Source organism: Anabas testudineus, chromosome 7 (assembly GCF_900324465.2).
Source record: "Anabas testudineus chromosome 7, fAnaTes1.2, whole genome shotgun sequence".
Lineage (NCBI taxonomy): Eukaryota > Metazoa > Chordata > Actinopteri > Anabantiformes > Anabantidae > Anabas > Anabas testudineus.
The window spans coordinates 3,771,247-3,798,517 of record NC_046616.1 but is presented as its reverse complement, the minus strand read 5'-3'; the positions used below and the strand labels follow the sequence as shown (position 1 = coordinate 3,798,517).

The following is a 27,271-nucleotide window of genomic DNA, read 5'->3' as shown; positions in this document are numbered from 1 at the left end:
ACTTTACTCCCAACTGGCATGAACTGATTCTCATGCAGTCTCCAAAATGGCTGAATTATGTATGATGGTTTGCAGGTTGATGGTTGCTGTTCAAATTTTGGCAATGTATTTTTTGTGTAAATACATTTATATGTACATTAATGTAGGTAATTTAGGTACGGTAGGTAATATAATTTCACCTGTTGATGTATTGCTCATAATATTCTCAGCCTCACCTGCACAGGTCACGCTGGTGAAGGTACAAATATCTGAGGTGTAGCATGATTTGTTTGCACCGTAGAAGGCTTAACCTAAGAGATTACTGTATACTTAGAAGAGAAATAAAAAAGAGAGGGTATGAAACCGCTGGTTTGTCTTTTAATCATTTCAACATAACACATGACAACTCAAAGATACACTGTACTGTACAATAAGTTCTGTTGTTGTGTTCATCATCTCTTTGGATCAACCAATATACACATCTGTCACTTTTACATTGCAGCAACTGATTGCATGTGAGATATGTAACAAAAAAGCAAGACTTCTCATCATCTTTCTTTCTTTCTTCCTTTCTTTCTTTCTTTCTTTCTTTCTTTCTTCCTTTTTCTCCAAAGCACAACACTTATGTAATTCTCCCTGTAGTTGATAAACTCCATGCTAAATAAAATAGTGTAAGTGAATGCAAATATTCTATTTTCGTTCACCTTTTTCACCTTTTTTATTCCAGAGGTGGCTGTAATAGCAAGTGATAAAAATAAAATGGGATATGTCACTAAACAAGATACACAAAGAGGTTGGAATGCAAGACTTACATTAAGCTAGAAATATATAAAACTACATGTGGATGTTGCCTGTATCAGACAGTACCCAGTTTCTTACTAAAAGCAAAAAAAGAGGGAGGGAAAGAGAAAGCAATATTAAAATCAAATCAGTTTTCTTTTTCAGGCTTAAACTGATGAACAAATTCCCTTAAAATATTTGTTTCTGCACCTACTAGTACAGAGGAAAATTGAGGATAAGTGCATCCCTAGTAGGCACAGGTCGAGGTAATGGATCTACAGCCAAGACAAGGAACAGAACAACATCACTGTCAGAGGTCACGGGAGGAAGCATTTTATTTCAAGTGCTTCAGAGCTGAGCTGATTTGGTATCAGCATTTTGAGTCAGCTCAGTCTACAGAAGCCCACGTCTGCCAGAAAACAACAAAAACTCATGTTCTGATACTAATGTTACGTCAAAATTATGAGGTATTATAATAAGTGATAACTAGAAAACAACGTTAGATGATGACGCAGTAAATCAGAGAGTAAAAACTATTTTAAAATGATGTGACTGCCTCAAATAATTTTGTAGTATGTACTGGTGGTTAGCACTAAGTTTGATTTACTGTTTGTAGAGAACACAGATATTTTCAGTAACATTAAATATAATGTACATATTTCACTAACTTCAATCAAAGTTAATGGTCAGTTCTAAATGTCCGACTGTACATAGTGAACATTCTGACAGATATTTTAACTTTTCATTTAGCAGGATGAAATTATTACATAAATTTCATATAAATTAAGTCGTCATTTTAACTGTAAGTCCGAAGTATTACAAAGTAAGTCAGATTTTGACTTAGTATCACATCATTTTATTACTCACTAAATAATAATTGATATTTAGCATTTGAGTGATTTAAGTTTAGAACTTATACTTTAACTTTAACTTTAATTATATTCCAATTCTAATTCTATTAATTCCAACTTAGTAAATTAAGGATTTGGACTTAGTATCTCATAATAATGATTTAGTAAGTCAAAGTTTGTGATTACACATTTGTATTTTCCTTTTTTTTTAAAGTGGAAATAGGCTTCCATACACATTCTGGTATGAGCTCAGGAACAGTGACCATTTTCCCAAATGATCCCATAATTCAGAACCAGATTCAGTCCTGGCTGAATTCTTAAAGTCTAGAATTACTTCAGAAAAAACTTTACCAAAATGAGCTCAGGTAACACAACACATCTGTTGTCCGTGTTTGTCACCACATGGTTACTTATGTAAAAAAAAAAAAAAAAACTAACTGATTTAAAATAATTTCGTTTTTTTGTTTAGTACCATTAATTGACAATCAATCAATTACACACTTAACAACAGAAAATCAAATCACAGTAGCACTACTTGCTTGTTCTGACATGAAGTTGTTCTTTGTAGCGGGAACGAGCAGTCCAGTGATCATGGCTGTCTGCTTTAAGTGCAGTATTTTATATTATTATATTATATATTTTATTATAGTATTATATATTTTTAAGTAAGGTCTTTTCTGACTTTTTGTTCAGTTACATAGTCTAAAAATGCAGGTGGGTCTCTGTTGCAACGGTGTTTGAGTGTCAGGCTGTGGTCAGGTTGTGGCTTTGACATTTTACTGACAATGGTTTTGTTTCTCATCACCTCAGAATAACAGATATGTTGTTGCTGTTCTCTCTTCACGCACTTGGCTGTGGAGTCTTATTAGATACAATTATGAGAAAGAAGGCAAAGCTGGTTACCCAAAAAACAAAAAGAAGTTTCAAAAGAGAGGGGTGCGGGGCTCTTATGTAGAGGGATATTAGTGAAAAGTCTATCAAAAATACTGTTATTCTTTTGGAGAAGAGATATACACAGAGGTTGATAAAGTCTACACATCAAACTAATGGCACATACATATACAGGATCAATACAAAATTAAAACATATGAACATATAAGCTGAAATTTTAAAAGAAAAAAAATACTCTTTTTTTTTTTTAAAGGTTGAAAGTGCTAGAATTCAGATTAGCTCACAGAAACCCAGGGAGGACAAACTGAATACATGCCAAAAGCTTTTGCCTAACTTTTTAGGACTAAAAGAAAATATGTCATAAAATATAAATGCTCAATTTAATTGCTACAAAGTTGGCTTAGGCCAAGCGCTAATTTATTTAGGATCAATCAAAAGCTTGATCATTTTACAAGAGCCATCTTCGAAATAATGACCTTCCGGGGGCAAGACTTTGAAGTGTAAAATAATGTTCGAATTAGTTCAGAACTTGGATCATAAAATCTACGATTTTAGCGATGAGGTTGGGATTAAACAGTCAGACTGCGAGGAAGCTTCTTTTTCTACATCAGTGCTTGCTGACTCCGATTTTTCAGCTGCTCCTACCCTCAAAGGGGAATATTAACCTGTCTGACACACAGGGGCCATCAGCTGCTCGTTGTTGGGGTTTTATATCCTACAGTATAAAAACTGAATAATACTTCTAGCATTTTGTAACAAGCAATTGTGCAAAATGTAGTTTCTTCTCCCCAGGTTTTGGTAAGAAAAATTAAACAAATAAAAATGAGGTGATGTGTTGTGTTGTTTTTCGAGGTCCTGTTTTATACAAACAGAAAATAATATATCATATGACAACAAACAAAACAAATATATGACCATGCGCGATACCTAAGGTCGTGCAGTCAGTCATGTATGCCCCTGTGCTTTGAATGTCAAAGCCTGGGAACTCAGTGACTGCATTCTTCCAGATACCGCCACATTTTCAGACCCTTTTCCTTTGACTCTACAAAGCAGCTGAGAGAGGAGGGTGAGGAAGAGGAGGAGTACAGAGGGGGTGAGGCCGGGGCTGATGAACACTTTGTCGGTTCGGTTTGTGCATGTTTTCAACTCCATCTTAGAAAAAAAAACAAAAACTGAAATGTTCTAGTGGTCTACAGCTGTCGTCCATCAGCAACTGTAGCTATAAGCAGCAATATGTGTTTTCATGTGCTGTGTTCATTTCCTATTTATTTGTTCGATTTTACTGGGGCTCACCTGTGGCATGACGGCTGCTAAAGGCAGCGACCGGGTCTCTCTTTGACTGGCGGAACATTTAAGCACAAAATATCACAGATAATGCAGGAGCTCAGCCCTGCGAAGCCAGTTGTGTCGGTCATGCCACACACAGAATATTAGCCAAAGAGCACCTGTTTTACTTTGAGGCTTAGGTTAACTTTGGACTCAGGTTTTTATAGGCTGGTGGTGAATTATTAGAAAGGCTCTAAACTTCAGGATCCAAAACCACCGCTGAGCTGGGAGTGAAATCAGCGTGGACTTCATCTCAGCACATTTACCACTGGACAAAGACCTACGGTCATAGATTCATAGGTCATCTATGTCAGCGTCCCTATGACACAATCTATCTAGTTTAAATCCTACTCTATTATTAAGCCACTAACAGCCATCTATAGATACTTCCTATCCACAGTTCTGAATCTGCTATACTAACTCAAGTACATGTAAAGGTAAAGATTGGATATGACAGAGAAAGCTTAAGGGAAAAAGCTAATACTTCATCCATTTGTTTCACCAAAAAAGCAAGATACACACAAATGTAAACCTGCCAGACATCAAAAACATCATCACTTAGTTTTAATACATCTACCTAAAATACACCTTACTGAGATAAAAGCAATTATAATATTCATTTTTGAGATATTTCGTACACTGCAATAACATTCTTTAACACATTTTATACTCATCTGTCACTGTAATTCTTGTTTCTTGCCATTCACATACGTCAGGGTTCATCATTACCATGATGATGCATCTTTTTAAAAGACTGCGTAAATATGTGTCTGTAATCTACTCAAAAAATCTATGTTTTAGGTATGTCAGGCAGCTAAGAAAAAGCTGCAGTATGTCGTTTGGGGTCTTTTAGAGATAATTGTCAGAAGGAAGACAGGTGAAGAAAAGAGAGTCCTTGTGAAAGAAAACCTGCTGGATTCTGGGTCTCGAGAGGAACTAAAAGTAGAGAGAAAGTCCGTGTCTCGGGCAGTGAAACCCTCTAGACGTCACGAGGGATGGGACAAAAAGGTTTCCCAAGGAGATTCCCAAAAGTGAAGTGCCTTCTGCTAGAAAAAAAAGTGCTTCTCTTGAGGAAAAGTTTTTAAAAAGCCAGCATTTAACATCATTCTCAACCAAGATGCACACATTCACCATTCAGTTTGTTTTCTTTATAAGTGTGTGGCCATGTGTAACTGATCTTTGTGTTTGGCAGAAAACAGAAGACTCTTTATCGATCACGACTTCTGTTTCTCATTTTACTAAGCTAAAGGAAAATAACTGGGACATCCACTTAATTTGTTTTCTTGTCTGAAGAGCACTTTTTTAAAAAGGCAGTGGTCGCTGCTGTGGCTTTAGCCTAGTCGTCGACTTCGAGTCAAGGTTCAATTGTTGACTATCTGTCTTCATTCCTTCACTGATCTCTCTCCTCTCCATACTAATCATAATAGTTTGATAGGGTGGCTGGTTCAAAACTCAAGATGAGACACATTCTATCATGTTCTTACGTTGAAAAGAAAAAAAAAGGTAAAACAAAATATCCACTTCAAACTATATTTTTTTCTGGGTCACAACAAGACAGATAATCTTCACTAAAAATTATCTTTGCCTTATGTTTATTATTACATTAAAAAGTATGCAGTACCACGCCTTTTGGCCTACTGATCCTGCCCTCTATACTACTAAATAGGGGATGGAGGTGGGATAAAAGGGGAAGTAAATGAAAAAAGAAGGGTTAATACGTCATTATAGCTATAGGAAAGGGGAAAAGCCCAAATAAAAGCCACTGCTTCAACTTCTATTCTCACTTTTTCCTTTTCGCTCAAAGAGGTTTAGCTTCCTTTTAAGGCTCATTAAAAAGCTTTTGTGCACTTTCATTTAAGGCTTCTAAGTGTCCGTTGGTGTATTTATTTCTTCTAATTCTTCAACCTCTTGACCAGGTTCTGTAAAGAAGCACAGCCCAAAATATCCATGCTAAGCTGAGCTGAGCTTGGGGTGGAAGCCATCTTGGTTAGGCAGGTTTGGGCCAAGATCTGGCCGTCTCACTGGAAGGCCTGGTGGAAGCGAGGCAGTGTGGTGGTACTAAGGCTGGAGCTGAACACTGGTGGGAGGGGGTGCAGGGGTCCAAGGCCCAGACCCCCACTGGAGCTCTGCTGCTCCTGAGGTTGCGGTTGCAAAGAGGTAAGAGGCGCCGTGGTGACAGCAGCTGCTGCCGCTGCGACTGCTGCAGCGTGGGGCTCGGCAGCATGCAGAGATGAGGAAGAGGAGGAGGAAGAGGAGGAGGTCGTAGATGAGGTGTAGCCCATTACTAGCCCTCCCGTGCTCATGGGGGTGCTGTAGGGAGGCAGGTTGAGGGGCAGGAACCCCAGCAGGTGGGAGAAGTCCATGTTAGCAGCACACAGAGACTCAGCAATCACTGCAGGGCTCTTGGACAGGAGGGGATCCCCGCAAAGCTCATCTGTCAGGCCCGACGTGGGCTCCAGTCCGTCCTTGGGGGGCGAGGCAGCAGCGTGGGGCTCTGCAGAGGGAACTGGGCCTGGCAAACCACTCTGCAGATCCATGAGGAAGCTCTCCATCTCCACTTTTAAGGGCTTGTCCAGCAGGTATGAGGTAGATCCCAGCTGGTATTTGGGGGCTGGCTGGGGCTGGTGCTGCTGCTGGGGAGCCGGAGCCTGGTGGTGGGGGGGTAGTGGAGGGGAATGGTGGTGGTGATGGTGGTGGTGATGATGATGGTGGTGATGGGAGTGTGGGTGAAGAGATCCTGGTGAGTCCATGTGGCAACCCATGCCCATAGCTGCAGACAGGGAACTGGGCATCAGGGACGGGTGTGGGTGACCCACCCCAGTATTAGACATAGCCTGGAGATGGTGGGGGTTGTACATGCCCATTGGAAAATGGGCCCCACTGGGGAACGGTTTGCCCATCATGGGGTCTTTGTTGGGCCCCATGCCACACATCATGGGGCTCAGCTCCTCCTTCACAGAACAAGGTGGTGACCCTGAAGCTAAAAGACCCAACATATCCGGAGGCTCTGTCTTGATCTTCAGCAGCTCCTGTGAGTGGCTCTTCTTCACATGGCGTGTCAGGTGGTCCTTCCTGCCGAAGCGCTGGGCACAGTACTGGCAAAGGAAGTCCTTCCGGCCTGTGTGTACCACCATGTGCCGTCTCACATCCTTCCGTGTGTAGAAACGACGGTCACAGTGGTCACACGGGTGTTTTTTCTCCTTGGCACCACCTGAAGATTTCCCGGAATGGCTCTTGAGGTGCTCCAGGAGAACAGGTGTACTCTCATAGCTCTGCATGCACACTTTGCAGGTGAGATCACCTGCTGTGGCAGAGTGCATGGCCACATGGCGCTTATATCCCAACTTGGTGTTGTAGTGCTTCCCACACTCCTCACACTTAAAGGCCTCCTTGTTGGGGTCATGGGTCTGCAAGTGGTTCTTCAGGTGATCCTTGCGATGGAACATTTTCTCACAGAACGAGCACTGATGTGTCTTCTGTGGAGAGTGTGTGGCCATATGCCTGCAAAGGAGTAAAAGAAAGACAGAGATTATGAATAGTACGGGTGTTTTACACACACACGCATGCACATTCCTTGACTTATTGTCATGTTTGTTGTGCAGTGGGCACACTAAAATGAGGCATGAATTCCTTTCATTCTAACCCTGTGACTCTATATATATATAAAAATGAGTCAGCGGTTTAGTCAGGATCTAAAATGGATTTTGAAACCACTTCCTATGATTCACCACATCCCAAACACACTGTGCTTTTGACATTGTTCAAGACCTCAGTGCCTTGTTCATTTTTTAAGGCATCTCTGGCTTCTCAGTGCGAGTGAGAGGACAGACAGGAAATATAGGAGAAGAGAGGGGGGCATGACAAGCAGAGTTACAAGTTAACGTTATTACTCATCTGGACTTGTGTTCTTGGCCACTTATTGATTTATGTTGAATAATCACTCGCGTTTAAGTTCTACTCTTGCTGGTGTGTGAACTGAGGGATATGATTAAGGTTGGGTACCTGAAGAGTTTATATTTGGAGCTGAAGGCCTTGGGACAGTGTGGCTGCGAGCAGTGGAAGGGTTTCTCTCCTGTGTGACTCAAAGCGTGGAGCCGGAGCTTCTCCTGTGAGGTGAACAGAGCCCCGCACACCAAACACTCGTTCCCGCTTGCTCTCCCCACTTCTTCTCCTTCTTCTTCCCTCTCCCTTTCTCTCTCTTTCCCCCTCTCTTGCTCTCTCTCTGTCCGTGGCAGCGGGGCAATGCTCCCAAACAGCTTGGCGGCAGTGCGTCGTCCCTCTTCCTCCGGTGTCAGTGTGGTAATACGGTGTGAGGCATCAGCGGCAGTAGCTGCCATGGCAGCCTTAGAGAGCCGCTGCCATGAAAATTCACTTGTGGCTCCCCTGCCGTGCAGGTTCAGCGTGGGAAGTTGTGGGGAGTTTGTCGAAAAAGCTGTTCACAAGAAGGGTCAATGATCCAGCAGTACCTTCAAAGTTAGTCAAACTCTGTAGTGAGATAGAACTGGTTTTAGGTTTGTGGCAACACTGACAGTTAAAAAGTATTTATAAAGGTAAAACACATTACCTATTAGAATCCTATGTCTTTCTTTCGTCTCTCCACTTTCCTTCTGTCCCTGTCTGTCTCTCTGCTCAGTTGCTCCTATCCTTCTCACTTTGTATTCTCTCTTCCTCACCCAGTCCCAACAGCTATGGTTGGTGGCGAGTGGGAAATACTGCTCCGCATCTTTACTGTCCTGTGATGAAAGAAGATAGATGACGAATATAATGATCATTAATCACAAAACAACACCAGTATCATTTAAAGGTTTAGATGTAATTGTAACAAAACACATTGGTAACTAAAAACCTCAGAATCCAAGCAAAAACATAAACCTGTACACCCCACAATTCAGTATGCTCACTTAACGTGAGTCACAAAATGTCACATCCAAATTCCACTTCAAAAGCAACTTTGCTCTGAGCTCACTAGGGGGAGCTGAACGACAAGTCTGATAAACATGACATGACAGGATTAGCAAAAACTGTTTTGTAAGCAGAAGAAGAAGAAGATGGCTCTCAATCACAGCACAATAGCTTTGTTTGTTCAACCACACGTGAAGACAGAATGTAATTACAGTCTTATCCTTCATCATATGTGTCTTCAGATGACAGCGTGGTGCACAAAGCCACCTTTGTGTGTGTTTTGTGTACATGCATGTACTTGTTATGAAACTGGATAAGGCTCCTGTAATCCTTGGGAAAACACAGAAACACACACACAACCCCCAAGGTAGAAAGAGGGTTGTTGCCGTTTGCAGGGGGTGGTATGATGGGACTGGACAGTGTTTATGTCCACAAACTGGCTTCCTATAACCATCAATACCTGTTACATTGAATTCCTCACAGCGACTGTTGGCACCAAATGGCACCAAAGCAGCTACTGCTCTGTAGTTGATTGCTAAAATAATGCACAGACTACATTAACTCGTGTTGCTGCAAGACTGGCTGAACTCTCTCTCTCTCCCTGTCTGCATTCTCTTATTTACCCTCAGTCACCTCTGTGACCCCTGCTAGCTAACACATCAGCTAAGTCCAAGGTTGAGCGGACACAATGCTGATCACAGCGTCAGCCATGGTTCAAGCATCAGTCATGTGGAGCAAGTACTGTAAACACATGTGGGTGCAGTGCATGTGATAGAAATGACATACACACGCGCAAGGTCTGCACATACAGTATATAGTCAACTCCAAATGTAATGACATCCTTTCTGTGTGAGAGGTCAGCGAAGTAAGGAAAACAACACACATGTTCAAATCTGCTTTTTCAAATATTGCACATGCTGCTAATTTATACTTCATAAAACTGTATATTGTAGGTGTTTCCATGTATCCAGAGGTTGATAGGTGTTGTTAAGAGTTGTGTTTGAGGTCCTGTGATTTCTGCTCATACATGCCTGTGTGCTTGTCTGTGTCTTAGTGTATACATGTGTGTTTGTTCTCATAATGTATGTGCGTTTACAGTGGTGGTTAAGAGGACTTGACAGCTGTAGCGTTGTGCGGTGGTCATCACCCAGCAGGGATGGTGCAGGGGGGTGACACCCGTCCCATTGACCACCCTCAGGGAGTCTGGCTCTATTGTACAGCCTACCCACATCGCACATTCCTGGCCTGAACCATGCCGTGTCGCCCTGCCTCTCTCCTCCACACACACAAGAGCACATACAACACACAAAGTTCTGGTGACGCCGAATGCAACATCATGTACCCACACCCACCCGCCCAAACTGACATGCTCAAACCCTCTCACAAAAGCATGCACGTAGACAGAATTCTGTGGATACACTACAATAAAGAGAATCAACACTGTCAAGTTACAGAAATAAACAAAACCGAGCTGGAACACAAAGGACACACCATGATGTGAAGAGGTAAGTTCACAGATAGATGACCTTAGATCCTAACGAGCCCAAATGACTCATTCTGACCTTTACTACGCTCACATTACGCACACATAACATGAAAACTTCCTTCTATTACTATTCAATTTTACCACCAGTACCAACTGAAGTAGCAATGCGCTGCTTTGATTTTTATTTTAAATCATTTTAAATATTACAATATTTGCAATATAAATAGGAAATGTTTGTGTTGTTTAGTCAAACGACAGATATCACAGCCTTTATCACAGCATACATCTTGACTTGTGACAGTGGAAAAAGCGCAGGTGTTCATAACAACATCAGCAATGATCTATTCAAGTGCCCCAGTAAACCATGTGTGACCAGTGTGAAATGATCCAGCAAGAGCAACATCAGGACCCTGAACCTGAAGCCTATGGATTCAAAAATGATTTTCCAATCTATAAATAAATACTGCATCAAAATAACGTGTTATGATCACAATGTTCATTTATTTCTTGTTTTAAACTTTTATTTCCTCACAGATAGTAGTGAGACAGCTATATAAAAGGTATCTAATGAGACGGCCATATCCAGCTCTATTTCATTTTTCCCTAGTTGTTGTAATTGAAAGATCAGTATATTGGTATTTCGTTTGATATTTTAAGAAATGAATCCATCCATGTTGAATTACATATTCATTGCATTAGATTACACTGTATATTATGTCAAATTAAAAGCTGATAAACACAGTTATATGCCTAAAATGCCTTATTTCAAGCAATAACTTAACTTAACTTAACTTTGTTGACACATCATGAAGTAGGTTTCTAATCTTTTCTCATGCAGCCATGTGTAGTTATTGATTTTCCAGCAGTCAGTAAATCAACAACGCTTGTTGAGTTTCTACAATTCAACAAGCTCATTATGTCTGGTCTGTGCATCACGTTGCTTCTTTCACAGCTGTCTGCAACACTTGACACGCTCCTGTATGGTCCTCATTATGTATCAATCAACCAATGAAAGTCCTCATGCATTCCCCCTCCACATGGCTAAAACCATCTCGGCTCACTCAATCTCACTTCCCGACTGTTGTGTTTGTCCAAGAAATTCATCACCATCAGTCTGCAGCTGAGATCAACTGTGTACAGTGTGAGTTCCAGATTCACTGATGTCCCATTACTGGTCTCACTGTCACAACACTAACACTCATAAACAAAGACTATTTAAATGGAAATAACAGCTAATTTACATGTATTTTTTCCCTACACAGATAACGATGATACAGTATTTTCCCTTGTCAGTGCTAATAAAGATGCTCTGCTTTACTAAAATAATTTCTACTACTGTCTATTTCTGATCAGCTTTGTCATGTTTCTTTTTATTTAAATATACATTGTTGGTGTCTGCGTGGGTTTTCTCCAGCTTCCTTTCACAGTATATAAACAAGCAGTTATGATATTGGATAATTCAACAATTTATATAAAGTTTTTAATTTATTTTTCTTAAGTTTCTTGCTGTGTGATTCAAACACGTTCTCAGCCTTCATCTCTGGTTTAAAAGTGCCTGATGCATTCAGCAGCACTGTAGTTTAAGCACTCGGAAAGTGAAGACTGTGCCATATTCTCTCTATGAAGTGCTTCATAGCAAGTTAAGTTCCTCTCATCACTGCTTTGAAGAGAGACTGAATGCTAACAGCACACACTTGGAATTTCTGCCCTAGTCAGGTGACACAAGACAAGTGCTTGTTATTTATGTTTTTCTCAGCCTCTAGCTGAAAAGTAATCTCATGGCTGATTTCCTCTCTTCTGTTTAACGTATCTATGCACTAAAGTCCCTCAGACATTCACTTCAAAACATCTTTACTAATAGTCACATGTCCTATTAGATGAGAGTCCTGCATACCCAGACAATAAACTGACTCTGCTTCATTTCTAGATTAGATTAGGTCAAACCTTTTTTTTAAATCCCACTAATACTACATTATGTTTTTATAATTCTACAGTGGATTAAAAAATGAAAACAACAGTTGTTCATAAATGAAATATTTTCTTTCAATTCATTTTAATTTAAAACATTTTTTTTAGAAAGGGCGAAATGTTAGCATATGTCACTTCACTTTTTGGTCAGGTAGGGGTGTAAACTGAATCACTTTAGGTTTCAGGGATTGTTAACTATTTCCTGATGTTTCATAGGCTAATCGATTATTAGATTTATCACAAAAATACATTCATAATGAAGAGAATTCTGAAGGCAGTTCCAGCCCTCACTACCAGCGATACATAAAGGCCATCTTGTCTGTAACATGACAACAAACACTTTATACAGGTAGCAGGTTATAGGTCAGAGCACGGGGTGCTTCGTAACCCGAGTTTTCCGCTAGCTTAAACAGCCATTTCCAACCCCTAATCACACTTCACCCGTACTGCAGTGATCACAAAGTAACTTCTGCAGGATTGAACTTCCAAAATGGCAGATGCTGCTACAACAAACACTCCACAGCACATTCACACCGAACCTCTGCTTACTTCCCCTTAATCAAAAACGCTGAAAGCAGAATTAAACCGCCACTTTCCAACTGCCTGGGTGTCTTTGGTTTCTGTCCTGGATGAAAGAGCTTCCACATTCCTTTCCTGAGGGGTCAGAGGTCAGCCTCTGCCTGACTGCCCGCCTGCCATGGCTCCCGCATGCTGAGTGACTGGTATTAACCCATTCACTGCCTGCTGCAGCCATACACCGTAACATGTGAGAATGGTTTCAGGCTTTGTCAGATTCGTTTTGGTGCTGAAAGCCTGAAGCAGGGCCAAACCCGGCCAGAGCAGAGCAGCTAGCAGGCTCTGCAAAACCATGTTTCACATAGCAGGACGCAGCCACTACAGAAGGTTCTTGACTTAACTATATGAACAAACTAAATATAGAACGTGTGTTCACCGTCCCGAGCTTAGGTGACAACAGCCGCACTCGTGGGGAGAGGGGGGTGGGGTGGGTTGAAGTGCTCTGGGGGAGGCGAACATGTTGCACAAACATCTGAACGAAAACACAGAAAACAATTATGGATGACACGTGCATGACAACAAATGTCACGAACGGTATGAAGTTGAGTAGTTTAATACATGTATATGTAAATCCTTAATAAAAAGAAATGGGATTAATTTTTAAATTTGTTAATATGTTGTTAAATCTACACACAAAACATCAGGTGACTACTTCCTATTTGTAAAACATGTATATCAGCGTAGTTAAATCTTTTTCAGCAGCGTATTGTCATCTTTATACTTTTTCAGTGCCAATTCAGTTGCTTTAGGAATAAATCTTTGATCAGAATTTAAAATGTTATTATTATGTGTATGTTTAGTTACTAAACAACAACGAGATCCAATTAGAAGCTATTAAATATGAATTAATTGTGCAACTTTAAGAAGGACTTAAAGGGGGCGTGTGGGAGACAACTTTAGGAAAACCAGGGAGTCAAAGATCCACGCAAGCAGATGAACCAGCAGAGGTAAACGGAGTAAGCAGGGAAGGGAGGTGCTGCACAGAATCGAGGTAAATGAGAGACGCATGACAAAAAAGGGAGGGAAAGCAGGAGTCATTTGCAGTGGTGGAGTCAGGGGTCTTTGCACCAGTCAAGTGACTCCAGAGACAGAGAGATGAGGGCGGGTGGTGGTGGTGGTGGTGCTGGGGTTCGTGGAGGGAGAGTCATGTGGTCATGCTTTACTAAACACATTGGCCGAGACTGGATGCCGCAGCAGATGAAGGCAGCATGGCCGCCATCAGCTCACTGCAGTGGAATCAGACCAATGAGGCAAAAATCTTTATATCTAAAGAAGTGTATGGCTGCAACTGACTATTTGCTCCTTTTCTCAGTTTTATTTACAGTATATTAGTTTAGTTTTTTAGTTTATTTAAATTACAACTAATGATCAGATCGATCAATAACAACCATCATGTAGAGAACAGCTCTGGAGAACAAATAAGTAAATCAGAAGAACATGATCTGACCCCCAAACACAGCTGGAACAGAAAAGACAAGGTTGAAATAGTGCTGTTTTCTTTAATTCCAATTGTTTTAATTGGTTACATAATTATTTACTGTCCAATAGGGATGCAACTAATTTACACTGATTCTTTTTGTAATATAAAAACATTTCCTTGTTAAATATTTATAGGCAGGAAAAGTAAATGTTTTGCACTTTTATCTTGATTAATGACATTAAAATAACTTAATGAATGGATTAATCAACTAATTGCTTCAGCCATAACGTCCACTTTTATATATTTAGCTTTGAAAAACTGGTTTCAAGTACAGAACAGTTTATTCGGACTTTGATTTTTATATTGAAAGCAGGTTTTCACATCTGAGTGTTCCAGGTATAATCATTTGTGAGACACATGAAACATAACAAATGTTAGGATTTAACATATTGAAAAGCGATTTATCTTTAAACCTGGGAAGGCAGTAGACATTAGTGCAGAGTGAGAGGTCAGGAACAGCGTCTGCAGGAACAACACATCTCAAAGCCCTCGTCTATTTCAACAGTGTTCCCTCCCTCTTTCTCACTCCATCCTTCCTCCCACCTCCCCTCCTCCTCCAGCAGGTTTCAGTTCCTCTCCTGCTCGTGCTTTCTGACCCAGGCTGAAGCTTTACACATGGAGGGGGGGAGCTAGGGCAGTGGAGGGCGAGAGGAAGAGTTCTCACCCACGACTAGATCTGGCATGCCAAACCCTCACCCATCACTCTCACAGTTAGTCCCAGCCACAACGGGCCGGGATGTGGCCATAAAACCAGCACTGCTGCCGTGGTGTCCTGCCTAAAGATAGCCCAGGCTGTGGTCTGGCTGGGGGGGGGGGCAGGGCTCCTCTAACTGTCGTTAAGGAACACCTTCACTAATGCACCTCCTTCTCTCCACTTCCCACTTGTAACAAAACTGTGTTCAAGTTATACTGATAAAAAAAGTAAGTGAAACAAATCTCTTAAACTGCACATTTAACGTACTGCCGTGAAATACGTCGAGTATTATTCATTCGTTCGTTTTTTTATTGACCATAACAAGTTACAGTGCAACAATCAAGACACAAAGAAGCTGAATTGAAGCCAAACTCACAGCTCAGTAAGCACCGAGTTATGCAACTGAATGTCATTCAATTACATTACAATCACTGCACACATGACAAGAACAGAGAATGAAGGATAAAAATGTCTGGTATACGCATCAGAATGAACTGAAAACCCTTTAACGAAGTCCAAAACAAGACGACACACACACTGACGCACCACCCCGAACAACACGTTTCTATAAAACTAAACTAAATGCTGAGCTGGAGCTGTGCAGCATCTCTTTGGTTTGACTACACCTTTTTAAACCTTTTTATGGTTACGCTCAGACTCTCACAGCACTTGATTAATGTTAAAGATAGACTGCGTCACTTCAGACACTGTTTTTCTTTACATTAAACGAAACCACTTTTTTTTTCTAACCATACCCAAACTGCTTTTTCTGCCAAAACATAACTGCACTAGAAGACTAATTCACAGACAGTAATATACTAAGAAAGCACTACAGGTACACTAAAACACGTCAACTAACATTTCATGTAAAATATCTACCATATATACACAACCAGTGTATTTACTAAGGTGTGTGTGGGCTGTGTCTGTGCTGTGTGGAGCTTAAGAGGAGGATACAGGGGTCAGTCAGGTTGTTGGGGGTGACGCTGAGTCCACGCAGCCTATTTAAACACACACACACACACACACACACACACACACACACACACACACACACACACACACACACACACACACACACAATGTACAAACCTTTCCCCCTACTTCCTACATGAACTCAAATCTACTCAAATCTAACAAAACATGAAAACGTGCACATAAGTAACAAACAAAGTAAAATGCAAAGCACACAAAAAAATCTAAATAAGGACCTAAATCTGTGTCCCAGTTATTTATCTTTGAATTCTACACCCGGTTCATCAAAACTGATATTTGATCAAATACATAAAGTTTGTTTTTTGTTTCTGTTTTTTTCAGTTTGCAGCTGCTCTGTAATAGTTTGTAGTTTATATAAAGTCTGTGACTGTTGTTCTCTCCACGTGGGAGAAGTCGCTGTCCACAATTCATGCTATTAGTCACAAGTACAAGTCTGAAACTGACAGAACTATGTCAATAGAGCATGAAGTCCTCAGTGCAGAAACAAAAACTAAAGTAAGCAAAGGCATCTAACTGGACCCAAGTCACCTCAGCAGGTAGGCGTACATGCTGCATAGTTTGCTGAAAGTGAGCAACTACATAGCTGCACTTCTATACAGTGAATGGTACAATCTTAGATGTGTGTTCAAGTTTGTAAGTTAAAATAAGAAGTAGAAAACAAAAGGTAAATAATGGCAGAAACTTTACTAGTGTATGCTCACAAATGAACAAACAAACTGTTTCATCTCTGTCGAGAGCTGTACTGACGTCAGTTTGTGACAGAAATAAGTGCAACCCAGCAACAACTCACATTTTCAGACAGACGATGATGGAAACCTGTTTGATAAAGACAGATAAACCTGAGTGACACAGGGCTGCACAGACACGAGCTTGCTATCAAATGTCAGGCAGCTCTGCCTAAAGGAAACACCCACCCACCGGCTTTAAGCTTGTGCTGTTTCAGCAAATACATGGTGTCAGGTTTTATTCTCTTTAAAAACCTTTAGAAAATGTAAAATAACTGCATTGCTATTATAGTCCTCCTCTTCTTCTTATTCTTCTTCTTGAAAGGAAGCATCATTAATTCCTTTTGATGACAAGTATCCAAAAGAAATAACATAAGTCATCATTAAGTCATCAACTGGTGCCAAACGACACACATGCTATTTCCCTTGGTTTCACCAAGTCATTGTCCCCATTTCATCTAACATTAGTTTTGACCACCTCCTCTGCCCCCTCTTCCCATCATCGTCCTCCTCCTCCATCTGTTCAACGCTCCATCCCTCACTCCTCCTCTTCTTTCTGTCCCCACATGCCAATTCAAACACCCAGAAATCAGCCTGCGCTCTTTAGCAGCTTCATCTTTCCCTGTTTTCTCTCGTCGTCTCCCTTCCTCCATCTCTTGCTGTGGTCAACACAGACGGCATAGATTTGGGAGGCACCTATCAAAATAAGCAGTCTAGTTTCAAGTCCTCCAGCGTGCGTGTAACAGCTGGCACACACTGTGAGACATCGCCCACAAACATCAACCACATGAAAATGTAAAGTCATGTTAGTCGAATTTCGTCATTAGCATAATCAACACAGTCACAACTGTTATTATTTTCATCAATATCATCCTCATTTCTCTCTCTGAGTTTCTCTCAGAGGCTGGCGCAGTTGAATGGAGAGCGACATCTGGGTACCACACATCTTCCTAATGATGGTTGGGTTTTAGTGGAGACTAATTAGAAAATTATCTGGCTCCACAAACAAAGACCAACAGGGTGTCTCTCTTTTTCTCTCTATGCTAATTTGCAAAGAAAACAGTTGAGGGTGGTTGTACTGAACACCTATCATTATCAACTCATTAGTTAGGGCAACCTCTGCAAAGTGAAGATGGATGCTGTTGTTACTTTAAAAAAAGTTTTGTCCTTGGTTTATAAACAGTAGGTTAGCTTTGTAGCCTACAGTTTATAATTATATTTTCGGTCCACCACAAACAACATATAGAGCCATTTGTTCATTCTAGAGGTAGAAAAGCTGTGCTGACCTCCTACTCTAAGAAAAACTTAAATTGAGACGCCGCTTAGGTATGTTCTGCAGAAGAAGGAGAAAAGTCTACATCAGATTTATGATGTATTCTTAAAACTGCAGAGTGGATATTGATGAATCCCACTGACCTCATACGTTGAAGGTCCTTGCTACTGTAGTTGTTCCCATGTAGTGAAGGTAAACTCCCCACCAGAGCCAAAAATGAGCATAAGACTACAAAGAATGCCCAAATACAGACAGATCAGAGTCCAAACAGAAAAAAAAAATCTTTACTTCTGAAGTGGAGGCACCGCTGGAGGAAGTGAACAGCAAGTGGGCTTCATATTGCTGTGTGTAGCAGCCAATGACAATTTTCTTATATACCATGTGGTCACATGTTTGTGCAACTAGTTTATGCAGTAAAATGTCCTATGTGGCATGCTTATGTGATAAAATCATCATTCCCACAGGTAAACATTTGCATTCACAAGCATGCTGGTTCATTTCACATCACTTTAAATGAGGTATATTTCAGTTCACTTGTAAAATTATATTTTTGCATGAGAACAACAGAAGCTGTTACTTAAAGTATTAACATCTCAATGAACCAATAAGCTGAAGTCACACATTCAAAAGTCCATATATTATAAGCCTAAAATACTCAAGGATAAGTATCACATAACTGTACTTATATACTACTTTTACATGTGTACTAACAGGTGATATTTACGACGTTTACATAAACAAAACACTTTATTGGTTGGTTAGCGGGGAAAAAACTGCCATTAGCACAGGACGTACTGTTTGCTTGGCAGAGCTTTATCAAAATGTTGACACTAAACACATGGGCAGCATGACTGAGTGTAAGGCATGTGTGTGCACGTGTGTTTTGTGTGTGAAGGAGTCAGTGTGTGTGGGTATGTGTGTGTGTGTGTGTGTGTGTGTGTATACAGAGGTGATTCTGGGGAAAGCCCTTCTGGCAGGGAGTCCTGGCCGTGACACGGACCTCCACAGCAGCCGGAGATGTGGGCTCAGTGCCAGTGGGCGTCACGCCAGTCGCCCTCCCTGCCTCTCTCTCTCTCTCTCTCTCTCTCTCTCTCTCTCTCTCTGTCACATTTCAGGAAAAGCACTTTTATGGATACAAACATGCACACTTTACAATCACTGGAGTCCTACATCAGAATACTTTATTCTGATGTATTCTGACGCTTTATTCTTTATTATCTCTCACCACTGATAAATATGTTTTGTCAATACAGTGTTTGACTTCATCGTGCTGTGATCATCACTGACATCTACTTAAAAAAGCATTTGCATTTATTTTGCTTGTTGCTGAGATTAAAGCTGTAACATCCCGCTGTGACCACTGTGCTGCTTATTCAATTCGTTTATGGTGATACTTTAACTTCACTATAACAGCAATAAAAACAAGGCACCAAACCCCATATTACTACAGCTGCAAAATAAAAAAGTCATACACTCTAATATTTCATTGAACCACCTTTGGCTTTGATTACAGCACACATTCACTGTGGCATCATTTCAATAAGCTTCTGCAATGTCACAACAATTATTACCGTCCAGAGTTGCATTCATTTTTCACCAAGAGTTGGACCACTGCATGTGTCCCTGAACCACTCCTACAACGCCTGATGAATCCTGGTATTGTCATCTTGGAATATGCCCATAACATCAGGGAAAAACTGATGGAATAATCTGGTCCTTCAGTATATTCAGGTAGTCAGCTGACCTCATTCTTTGAACACATAACATTGCTGAACCTAGACCTGACCAACTGCAGCAACCCCAGATCATAGCACTGCCCCCACAGGCCTGTACTAGACATGCTTCACCTGCCTCTCTTTTTATATTGATGTACCCATCACTGTGGAACAGGGTAAATCAGGACTCATCAGACCACATGACCTTCTTCCATTGGACAGTTCTTAACCCAGTTTTAGTAGTTTCATCAATCTCCTTAGATGTTTTCTTTTAAAATAGATTAACATCTTTTCCACGACCACAGGCTGTGTCTTCAGACATGGTTGTTATTGCCACTCACGGCATCAGGTATGAGTGGCATCACCCCTGATAGAACCACTTTTCTTTGATATGCTGGCTATAATATGTCATCTACTGTCTGTCCAGCATATAAAGCCAGGTAAAGACAACGAACAGGTCTGACTCGAATGAGTCCAAATGAATTTAAACCTCAGTGTCATCCCACCTCCTGTCTAATGACAGCGACCCACAACCCAGGTTAATAGATCGATGGATTAAAAAACTTCTTCTATTAGTGATAAAAATGCTAATAATTATTTTTTTCTTTTTATCCTTTGAAAATATTAAGTCAGCAATTTTGCTGCTATGTTAATAACTGATGATCATTTTGAATTATAGTGTGTGTAGATGCGTGTGAACAGTGCCGTGATTCCACTAAAATAACCTCTATGTAGTGCATTTGAATACTGTCATGGTCAACTGTATGCTGCTGAATAAATATATAAACACAACATGTCTGTGAGAAGACTGGTGCAAAACACAAACACACACACACACACACACACACACACACACACACACACACACACACACACACACACACACACACACAGACTCACGTACACAGTGATTATTTCGTGGCTCTGATTGAAACACATGCAGCTTGTGGTCTGAGCCGGTCCATCCAGCCGCTTGATACTTTTGTTTCCCAGGGCTGCCACTCGCTCTCTCCGATTCAGATGGGGTCAGCAACAAACAATCTCTAAGTTTGGCAACGTCAGCTCAGCTTAAAACAACAGGCATTGTTCAACTGGCTTTTGTTTACAGAAATCTACAGGTTTCAATGGAGCCCACAGCCTTTTCCACTCTTTTTTCTTTCCTTGCCCCCCACTCTACGGCTAATTCTCCTCTGTTTTGTTTCTTGTTTGCTGAATGCCCCCACGGTCAACCCTGCTCCCCCTGTGTTCATTCGCTGTGTGTATTTTTAAAGGATGTTCAGTTTAATGGAAGGGAAAAGGAGGAACGAAGTGTGTGTGTGTGTGTGTGTGTGTGTGTGTGTCGGCTGTGAGGGAGAGGGGGGGTTAGAGGTAGAGACTTGTAAAAATAACATTCTTGCATAAACAGGGCCTTGAAAAATGGGCAGTGGGCAACTTGCATTCCTTGAATATTTTTGAAACTTGATCACATTCAGAGAATCAGAGGTTGCAGGCACCTTCAGGCAGATGACAGCCGTGCGACAAGCAAGTGAGCAGCAGGGAAGGAAAGAGAGAAAGAGCTAGAGATAGAGAGGGAGGTATAGTGGGGGGGGGGGGCATAACATAAAAACAGGAGATGAAAAGAGAAGAGAAAGCAGCCAGCTGACAGGAACAGTGAAAAAGAAAAAGACCGAGGAGGACAGATAACACAGATGTTCTAAACATCAGGGGGTAGTTCAGTTCAAAACAACAGTGTGGCGGCGTTAGAGAGAGATAAACAACACGTTTAGTCCGTTTTTATTACTTTTGATATAGTAAAGAGCAAAAAACAAGTTTCCATGCAGAGAATTCATCGGCATAGCTTCACTCCTACGTCTCATTCTCAAATCTCCTCTGTCCGGTGTCCGAGCTCACAGGTGAGCCTTTGTACCAAACAGTACTATAGTTGCTACTGTTTGAGCTAAGACTGCACGTGATGACACCGACATTAGCAGCCAGATTAGGTGTCATCCACGACATTATCAATCCGCATGACATCCACTTCCTATGGTGACACCATTGCAAGTTTCAATCAGCCCTGGATTCATGTTCCCTGACATAAGAATTATTTCAATAAGTTCCACACAGCGTGGACCTCACAGCTAAGGTATCGACATAGTAGTATCTAGTTTCAATTCCACTTTACAGTATATTAATGAGCTGTATTCTTTTTAAAGCAACTGCCGCTTCATTTGTAAACACGAAAGTCGAAGTAAAACAAAAGGTTTTGTACATTTCTGATCTCATGTTGTAGGAAATAATTTTACTGTGACTTAAACTGTAAACTCTTCACATTTATGCACATTTATCCACACATCCCAAATCAAAGGGGATTAAATGTGTGTTAAATAAACTAGAAACACTAAAATCCAACTTGACTCGCTTTGGAATCAGCAGTATTTTGAAACGTCTAGTGAAAAATCCGACCAGAGAGTCGGTAAACCACCACAACAAACCAATCTACAGAATCAGAAGCCTTAAGCAGAGGAGCCCCAGTCTACAAAAGAGTACAAGTAATAACCTGTAGATTTCTGCATAAAATCTCAGATGTCAGATGAGACAAAGATCAGCCAGGACGACAGCGATAGAAAGATGAAAGTGCAGGAAAACATGCTGGAGGTATTTTGGATTGTGCATGTACGGCTGCTTACGACATCACTATTGATGAGAGAGACTACAAAAGCACCAAACGTGCTTTAAGCCAATGAAACAGCAGAGCATCTAAAAAAGAATGCACACTTAAATAAGATAAGGCTGCACTACAGATCCGGAACAACAAGTGTGTGGTGATGTTTGACTGCAAAGGATCTACCACCAAATAACAAATATGATAATTATTTAAGCTTTCAAAGAAAGAAAGAAAGAAAGAAAGAAAGAAAGAAAGAAAGAAAGAAAGGTTTTTGTTGGGAGCGAGTGAGAAAGGATTGATCGGGAGTCTGTGCAGAAAGTGTTGAGCTCAGGAGTTATTCATTAACACAGCTCTTTCCTTCTCCTTTCTTCCAGCCCCCAGAGATAAAAACACACACTCATTTGAATGACTGGGATGCCAGAGGGTGGTCTTCCACCTCACTACCTCTCCAACACTTTAAATGTGTGTGTGCAGTGAGAGTGTGTGTGAGTGTGTGTGTGTGTGAGTGGGGGGTGTAAGGAGCTCTGTCATTCTCTGAAAAAGGTTTAGGTTTCAGATGGAGGGAAAAATAGTTAACAGATTTCTCAGCATCCGTACGACGGCTCTACGCTGCACACCCATCCTCGGCCCCTCTGTGCCCAACTACTACTGCACATGCAGTGAGCAATCCCCCCCCCGCAAACCCCCAGAGAAATAAATATCAGATCAACCTCTTACAAATCAGGGAAAGGTATTGATTGGGTTCTCGGAGATCATGCTGCCATCTAGTTGAGAACGAAGGGAGATCAACAGGCTCCCAACAACAACAACCACACGAGGTAAACAACTGAGACCTGAAGTCTTGAGGCGTGTTCGTTATGTCTGGAGAGCAATGAGGCGCAAAAGTGCCGTTCTTTGCTGCTGAACTTGAAATATGAGTGGAAGAGAAGACGCTTTCTGAGCTGCGTTATGTGTCTGAATAAGGAAGATGTACATGAGGACACGGCCTCAACAGAAAGATCAGTGATTTCCATTAAAGCCTTTTTGGTAACAGCTGAGCTGCAGTTATCACAAGCTGCTTATATCATATCACTCAGGACGGGAGTTGCTATGAGCCACTGAAGGTCGGGGATTCTTCACACATATTTTAGGTTGTAGAACAGGTTTTAGCTTTACTGGAAGCTGTGTTAAACTGATTTTTAGACTAATCTTTCATACTTTTATTCACTGTCCGCCTCTCTCTGTTTGGTGTGTTCCTATTCAAACAGGGCTGCAGCTTTCTGCACCTGCTTTTAGATAGAAGATAAATTTCAGAACCAGATTTCTCTGTGAGAGTGTTTAGCCTGAGGCCATACGTGAGCAGATCCTTAATCATTTGGATTCCCTCCTCCCATATTTTGCACTTCTTAACACTTTTAAATGCTTTAATTATCTCTTGGGATTTTGTTGTTTTTCCCTCCCTAAATATTTTGATTTAATTTAATTATTTTTTTCAGTTTATTTTTCTTTTTGTTCATGTCAGCCTGACATCCTGGGAGAAGTGCACGGACTCACAAAGCTAACAGGAGATTTGATTTAATAGATACGTACAGATTCAAACAGATAGCTGCCACTGAAAGTCACTCGCTGGCAAAATGAGACCAAAGCGGCAGAGTGAAGAGGAGGCCGATGATGTGACCGGATTGGCCAGGCCACACTGGGGGCGAGGGGGACACGGGAGAGGGGAGTAGTGAGGGATGAACAGGGAAGGTAGGAGAGGAGAGGGGGGAGAGAAGCAGGGAGCAAGGCAGCATCACGTGACCGAGTCCAGCAGAGAGTGTTATAATAGGCCCCCTCTCGGAGCAGAGAGGCAGAGGCTGGATGTGAACCAAAATCCCTCTACCACACACAGGCTGGCCATTGTTGGCTATTCAGTGGACTCCATCTCGGGGCACTTTATCATTCAATTAGGACAGCTTTCACACCGCACACCACAGAAAAGAGGCCTTCAATCAAACTGAAAACTTCACACTGGCCCTGGAGGGGATGCAGAAAGGGGACTCGCAGTTGTCACCCCACTTTCATTTTTCCAACTTGTTGTTCACCGAGACTTTGAGCGAACAGACACAGAAAGTGAGAGAGAGGGAGACAGAAAGAGGGGGAGAGAATAGATGGAGAGATGTGAGGAAAGAGGAGGAAAGAGGAGGAAGTCCCTCTAAGTACCATTACGTGTTTGGTACCACGTGTGTTTACGAAGCTGATGGAATGCATTTGAGTGGGTGAGGGGTTAAATTTGGCAAGTGGTGGTTGAGGAGGGGGGGGGAGAAAGACAGAGGAAGAGAACGAAAGAAAGAAAAGTGAGTAAGGAAAGGGGGGAAATTCAAAGCTCAGAGAAGAGAATGGCACACAGGAGTATACTTGAAGGAAATAATGAGAAGGAGAAGTACGCTTGAGAAAAGACGGGACATGAGGAAATGTGCTGTGATGGAACTGAGCAACTGCTTATAGCTTTACACACATGGAAATAATGAATTAATGTGTGATTCAACAAGTAGTAATGATTAATAATGATTAGTAATAATTCTTGTAGAGAATCAGGTGAAGAGTGATTGACTGAATGAATTATAAAAACATGTCTATTCTGTTTATACACTCGTTTTTATTTTTCACTACTGTATAAGAATTTTAGTTTCGTTAAAATAAACTTTACTATATACTAAAATACTTGTAGAATATTACATACTGTGGCATAGGTGTATGTTCCTGGTATGTACTTCTACTTTCACATGCAAAAAAAAAAAACTATACACAGTATAACAGGTGAAGAACACATACGATAACACCAGGCATGTCACTACAATAACACCTGCCTCCTCCTCTTCTCTAGTCTCTGTCCTCTCTATTTTCTATTTACGATTTCAGGTGACAGCCCGTCAATCAATCACTACATCAATCAACCAATCAACCAGTTAGTTTCAGTTAATAATTCCAGTTTTCACTTCATATCTTCAGGCTGCATTTCAGTCAGTGAACACTTTTTTTGAGCCGTGCAGATTTTCCTTTTGTCTACCAAGGGAGCTGGAGGTTTTGCTTGGCATTATTTAGTGAGTATATGGGATTGTTGAGCAGGGTGGAGCGGTAGGGGCGGTATTAAAAATCACTTCAGAGGAAGGAAGAAGGGATGTGTCATCAGACAGTGTGGCTGCAGTCTGCTTTTTTCTCCTGCTCCCTTCTTACTCACTCACACCGAATGAATCAGGAGAAGCGCAATCATCTGTCACTACTACTTGAGTAGCGTGTGTGTGTGTGTGTGTGTGTGTGAGTGAGTCAGGAGTTAACTCTCTTCACGTGGATCATGTTTCGACCCATTTGCTGACTCACAAATCCGCATCCCTTGAGTGGACGGTACAGACCAGGTCCATATTGTATCGGTAGCACAAACATAGCTCTGCGCTGAGTCACGTGTTTCATCTCAACAACACTTCAACATGCATCGGTCCTTGCTCTGCGTGTACATACTAGACTGACTCGTGCTGGTGCATTCCTGGGATGAAGCGCACGATACCAGCGACCATAAGACGCACCACTTTGGCTCCAATTGCAGCTTAGCATGTGCACAGATAATAACAGGAAAGCTGATGGTTGTACATACATATTTGTTTTACTTTTCAGACTGGGTCTGGGTTGCTTTTTTTTTTTTTTTGGCAAATCTCTTCCAAACAGGAAATCATAACACAGCTGCTTCACAACCAAAAAAATTCTAAAAATGAACGAAATCTGGATATACTTTTGTTGTTACGGGAAGAGAATAAAAAGAGATTAAAACAACAGGTAAACATGACGATTGAGGTTCTGCCCTATTTCATAAGTTAGGTTAGGTTTGAGCAACCAGTCTGCAGATGTTTTTGGGAAACAATAGTTCCTTAATCATTCCTCATTTCTCTCCAGCACTGGAGGAAAAGTTCAAAGCAGTTTCATACTGAACAGTAAATTCCAGTAAGACTCATCCAAGATTGAGAAAAAAAAATATTAAGGTCATCATCCGATCCAGGGAACCATTTCTGATGATAATAATGAATGTTTGTTTTTACTAAAGGTTCATCTAGAAAATAAATCCATTATTTAGTGCATGAAATGTCAAAATGAATCAGACTTTCTCTCTAAAGTTAAGAGTAAAATCATACATAAGGCAAATCTAATGTACATTATATTTGAGAGGCTATAGCCACCAGTTTTATAAAATCTTCAGCAGTTAATTTTCTATAATTTTACTAATCCATGTTTCTTATTCAGCCTTGAAAAGAAATAATATCTCAGTTACAAGCTGCCTCTGGTATAGTTAGAATCTGCCTTCGCTTAGAGCTTAAAATGATTAATCAAGTAGTGAATTATTAGGAAATGAATCAGCAACAATTTGATAATCAATTAATCACTCGTTAATATTAAAAAATGCCGCAAATTAACTTGTGCCTTCTGATATCTTCAGGCTTTGGACTTTTGATCGGACAGAAACAAGCATCTGGGACTTTAAATTTGTAAAGACTGTTTCATGGCACGGTTAGTTTTAACATTTTAAAAGACCAACAATTAATAGACTAAGTAAGAAAATAATCAGCAGGTTAATCAGTAATGAAAATAACTCTTAGTGGAAGCCTTAGCACCATATAGCTGCTCACAGCAGATCAGAAGCAATTTGAATCATATGTTAGAACATTTGTTAAAATAAATACTTAAAGGTGCAAAAAAGGCCAATTAATCAATTGACAGAATGAATCAATCGGTGGTTTTAATAATTAGTTTAAAAAGTTGGCTGGTTCCATCAATCAGACATTTCTCAGAAACCATTTGGGTTTCATCTGTTAAACAGACAAAACAAGTATCTGAATGTCACTGTGGACTCTGGGAACTCCTGATTGGGGTTTATTTATATTTTCAGAAATTTTAATTTTTCAGTTTTATTGAAAAACAGATAAAACTATAATCAACGTATTTGTTGCAGCTCTAACGGTCTAAACCACAAAAACATA

General features: G+C 40.8%; 1 protein-coding gene across 3 annotated transcripts in view; it reads right to left on the bottom strand.

The window, feature by feature from the left end:
* Nucleotides 1-335: 335 nt before the first annotated feature.
* The window catches only part of plagl2 (pleiomorphic adenoma gene-like 2), a 33,264-nt gene continuing 6,328 nt past the window's right edge, over nucleotides 336-27,271 (bottom strand). For 2 of the 3 annotated variants that reach the window (XM_026367576.2, XM_026367579.2), the window contains exons 2-4: nucleotides 8,392-8,560; nucleotides 7,830-8,312; nucleotides 336-7,328 (exon numbers count right to left, since the gene is read on the bottom strand). In XM_026367576.2, the coding sequence (XP_026223361.1) occupies nucleotides 5,846-7,328; nucleotides 7,830-8,164 (1,818 nt within the window). In that variant the 5' untranslated portion in view covers nucleotides 8,165-8,312; nucleotides 8,392-8,560 and the 3' untranslated portion in view covers nucleotides 336-5,845. Of the gene's footprint in view, nucleotides 7,329-7,829; nucleotides 8,313-8,391; nucleotides 8,561-18,070; nucleotides 18,254-27,271 lie in introns of those variants that run through there. The other variant, XM_026367578.2, reaches the window with a different exon arrangement.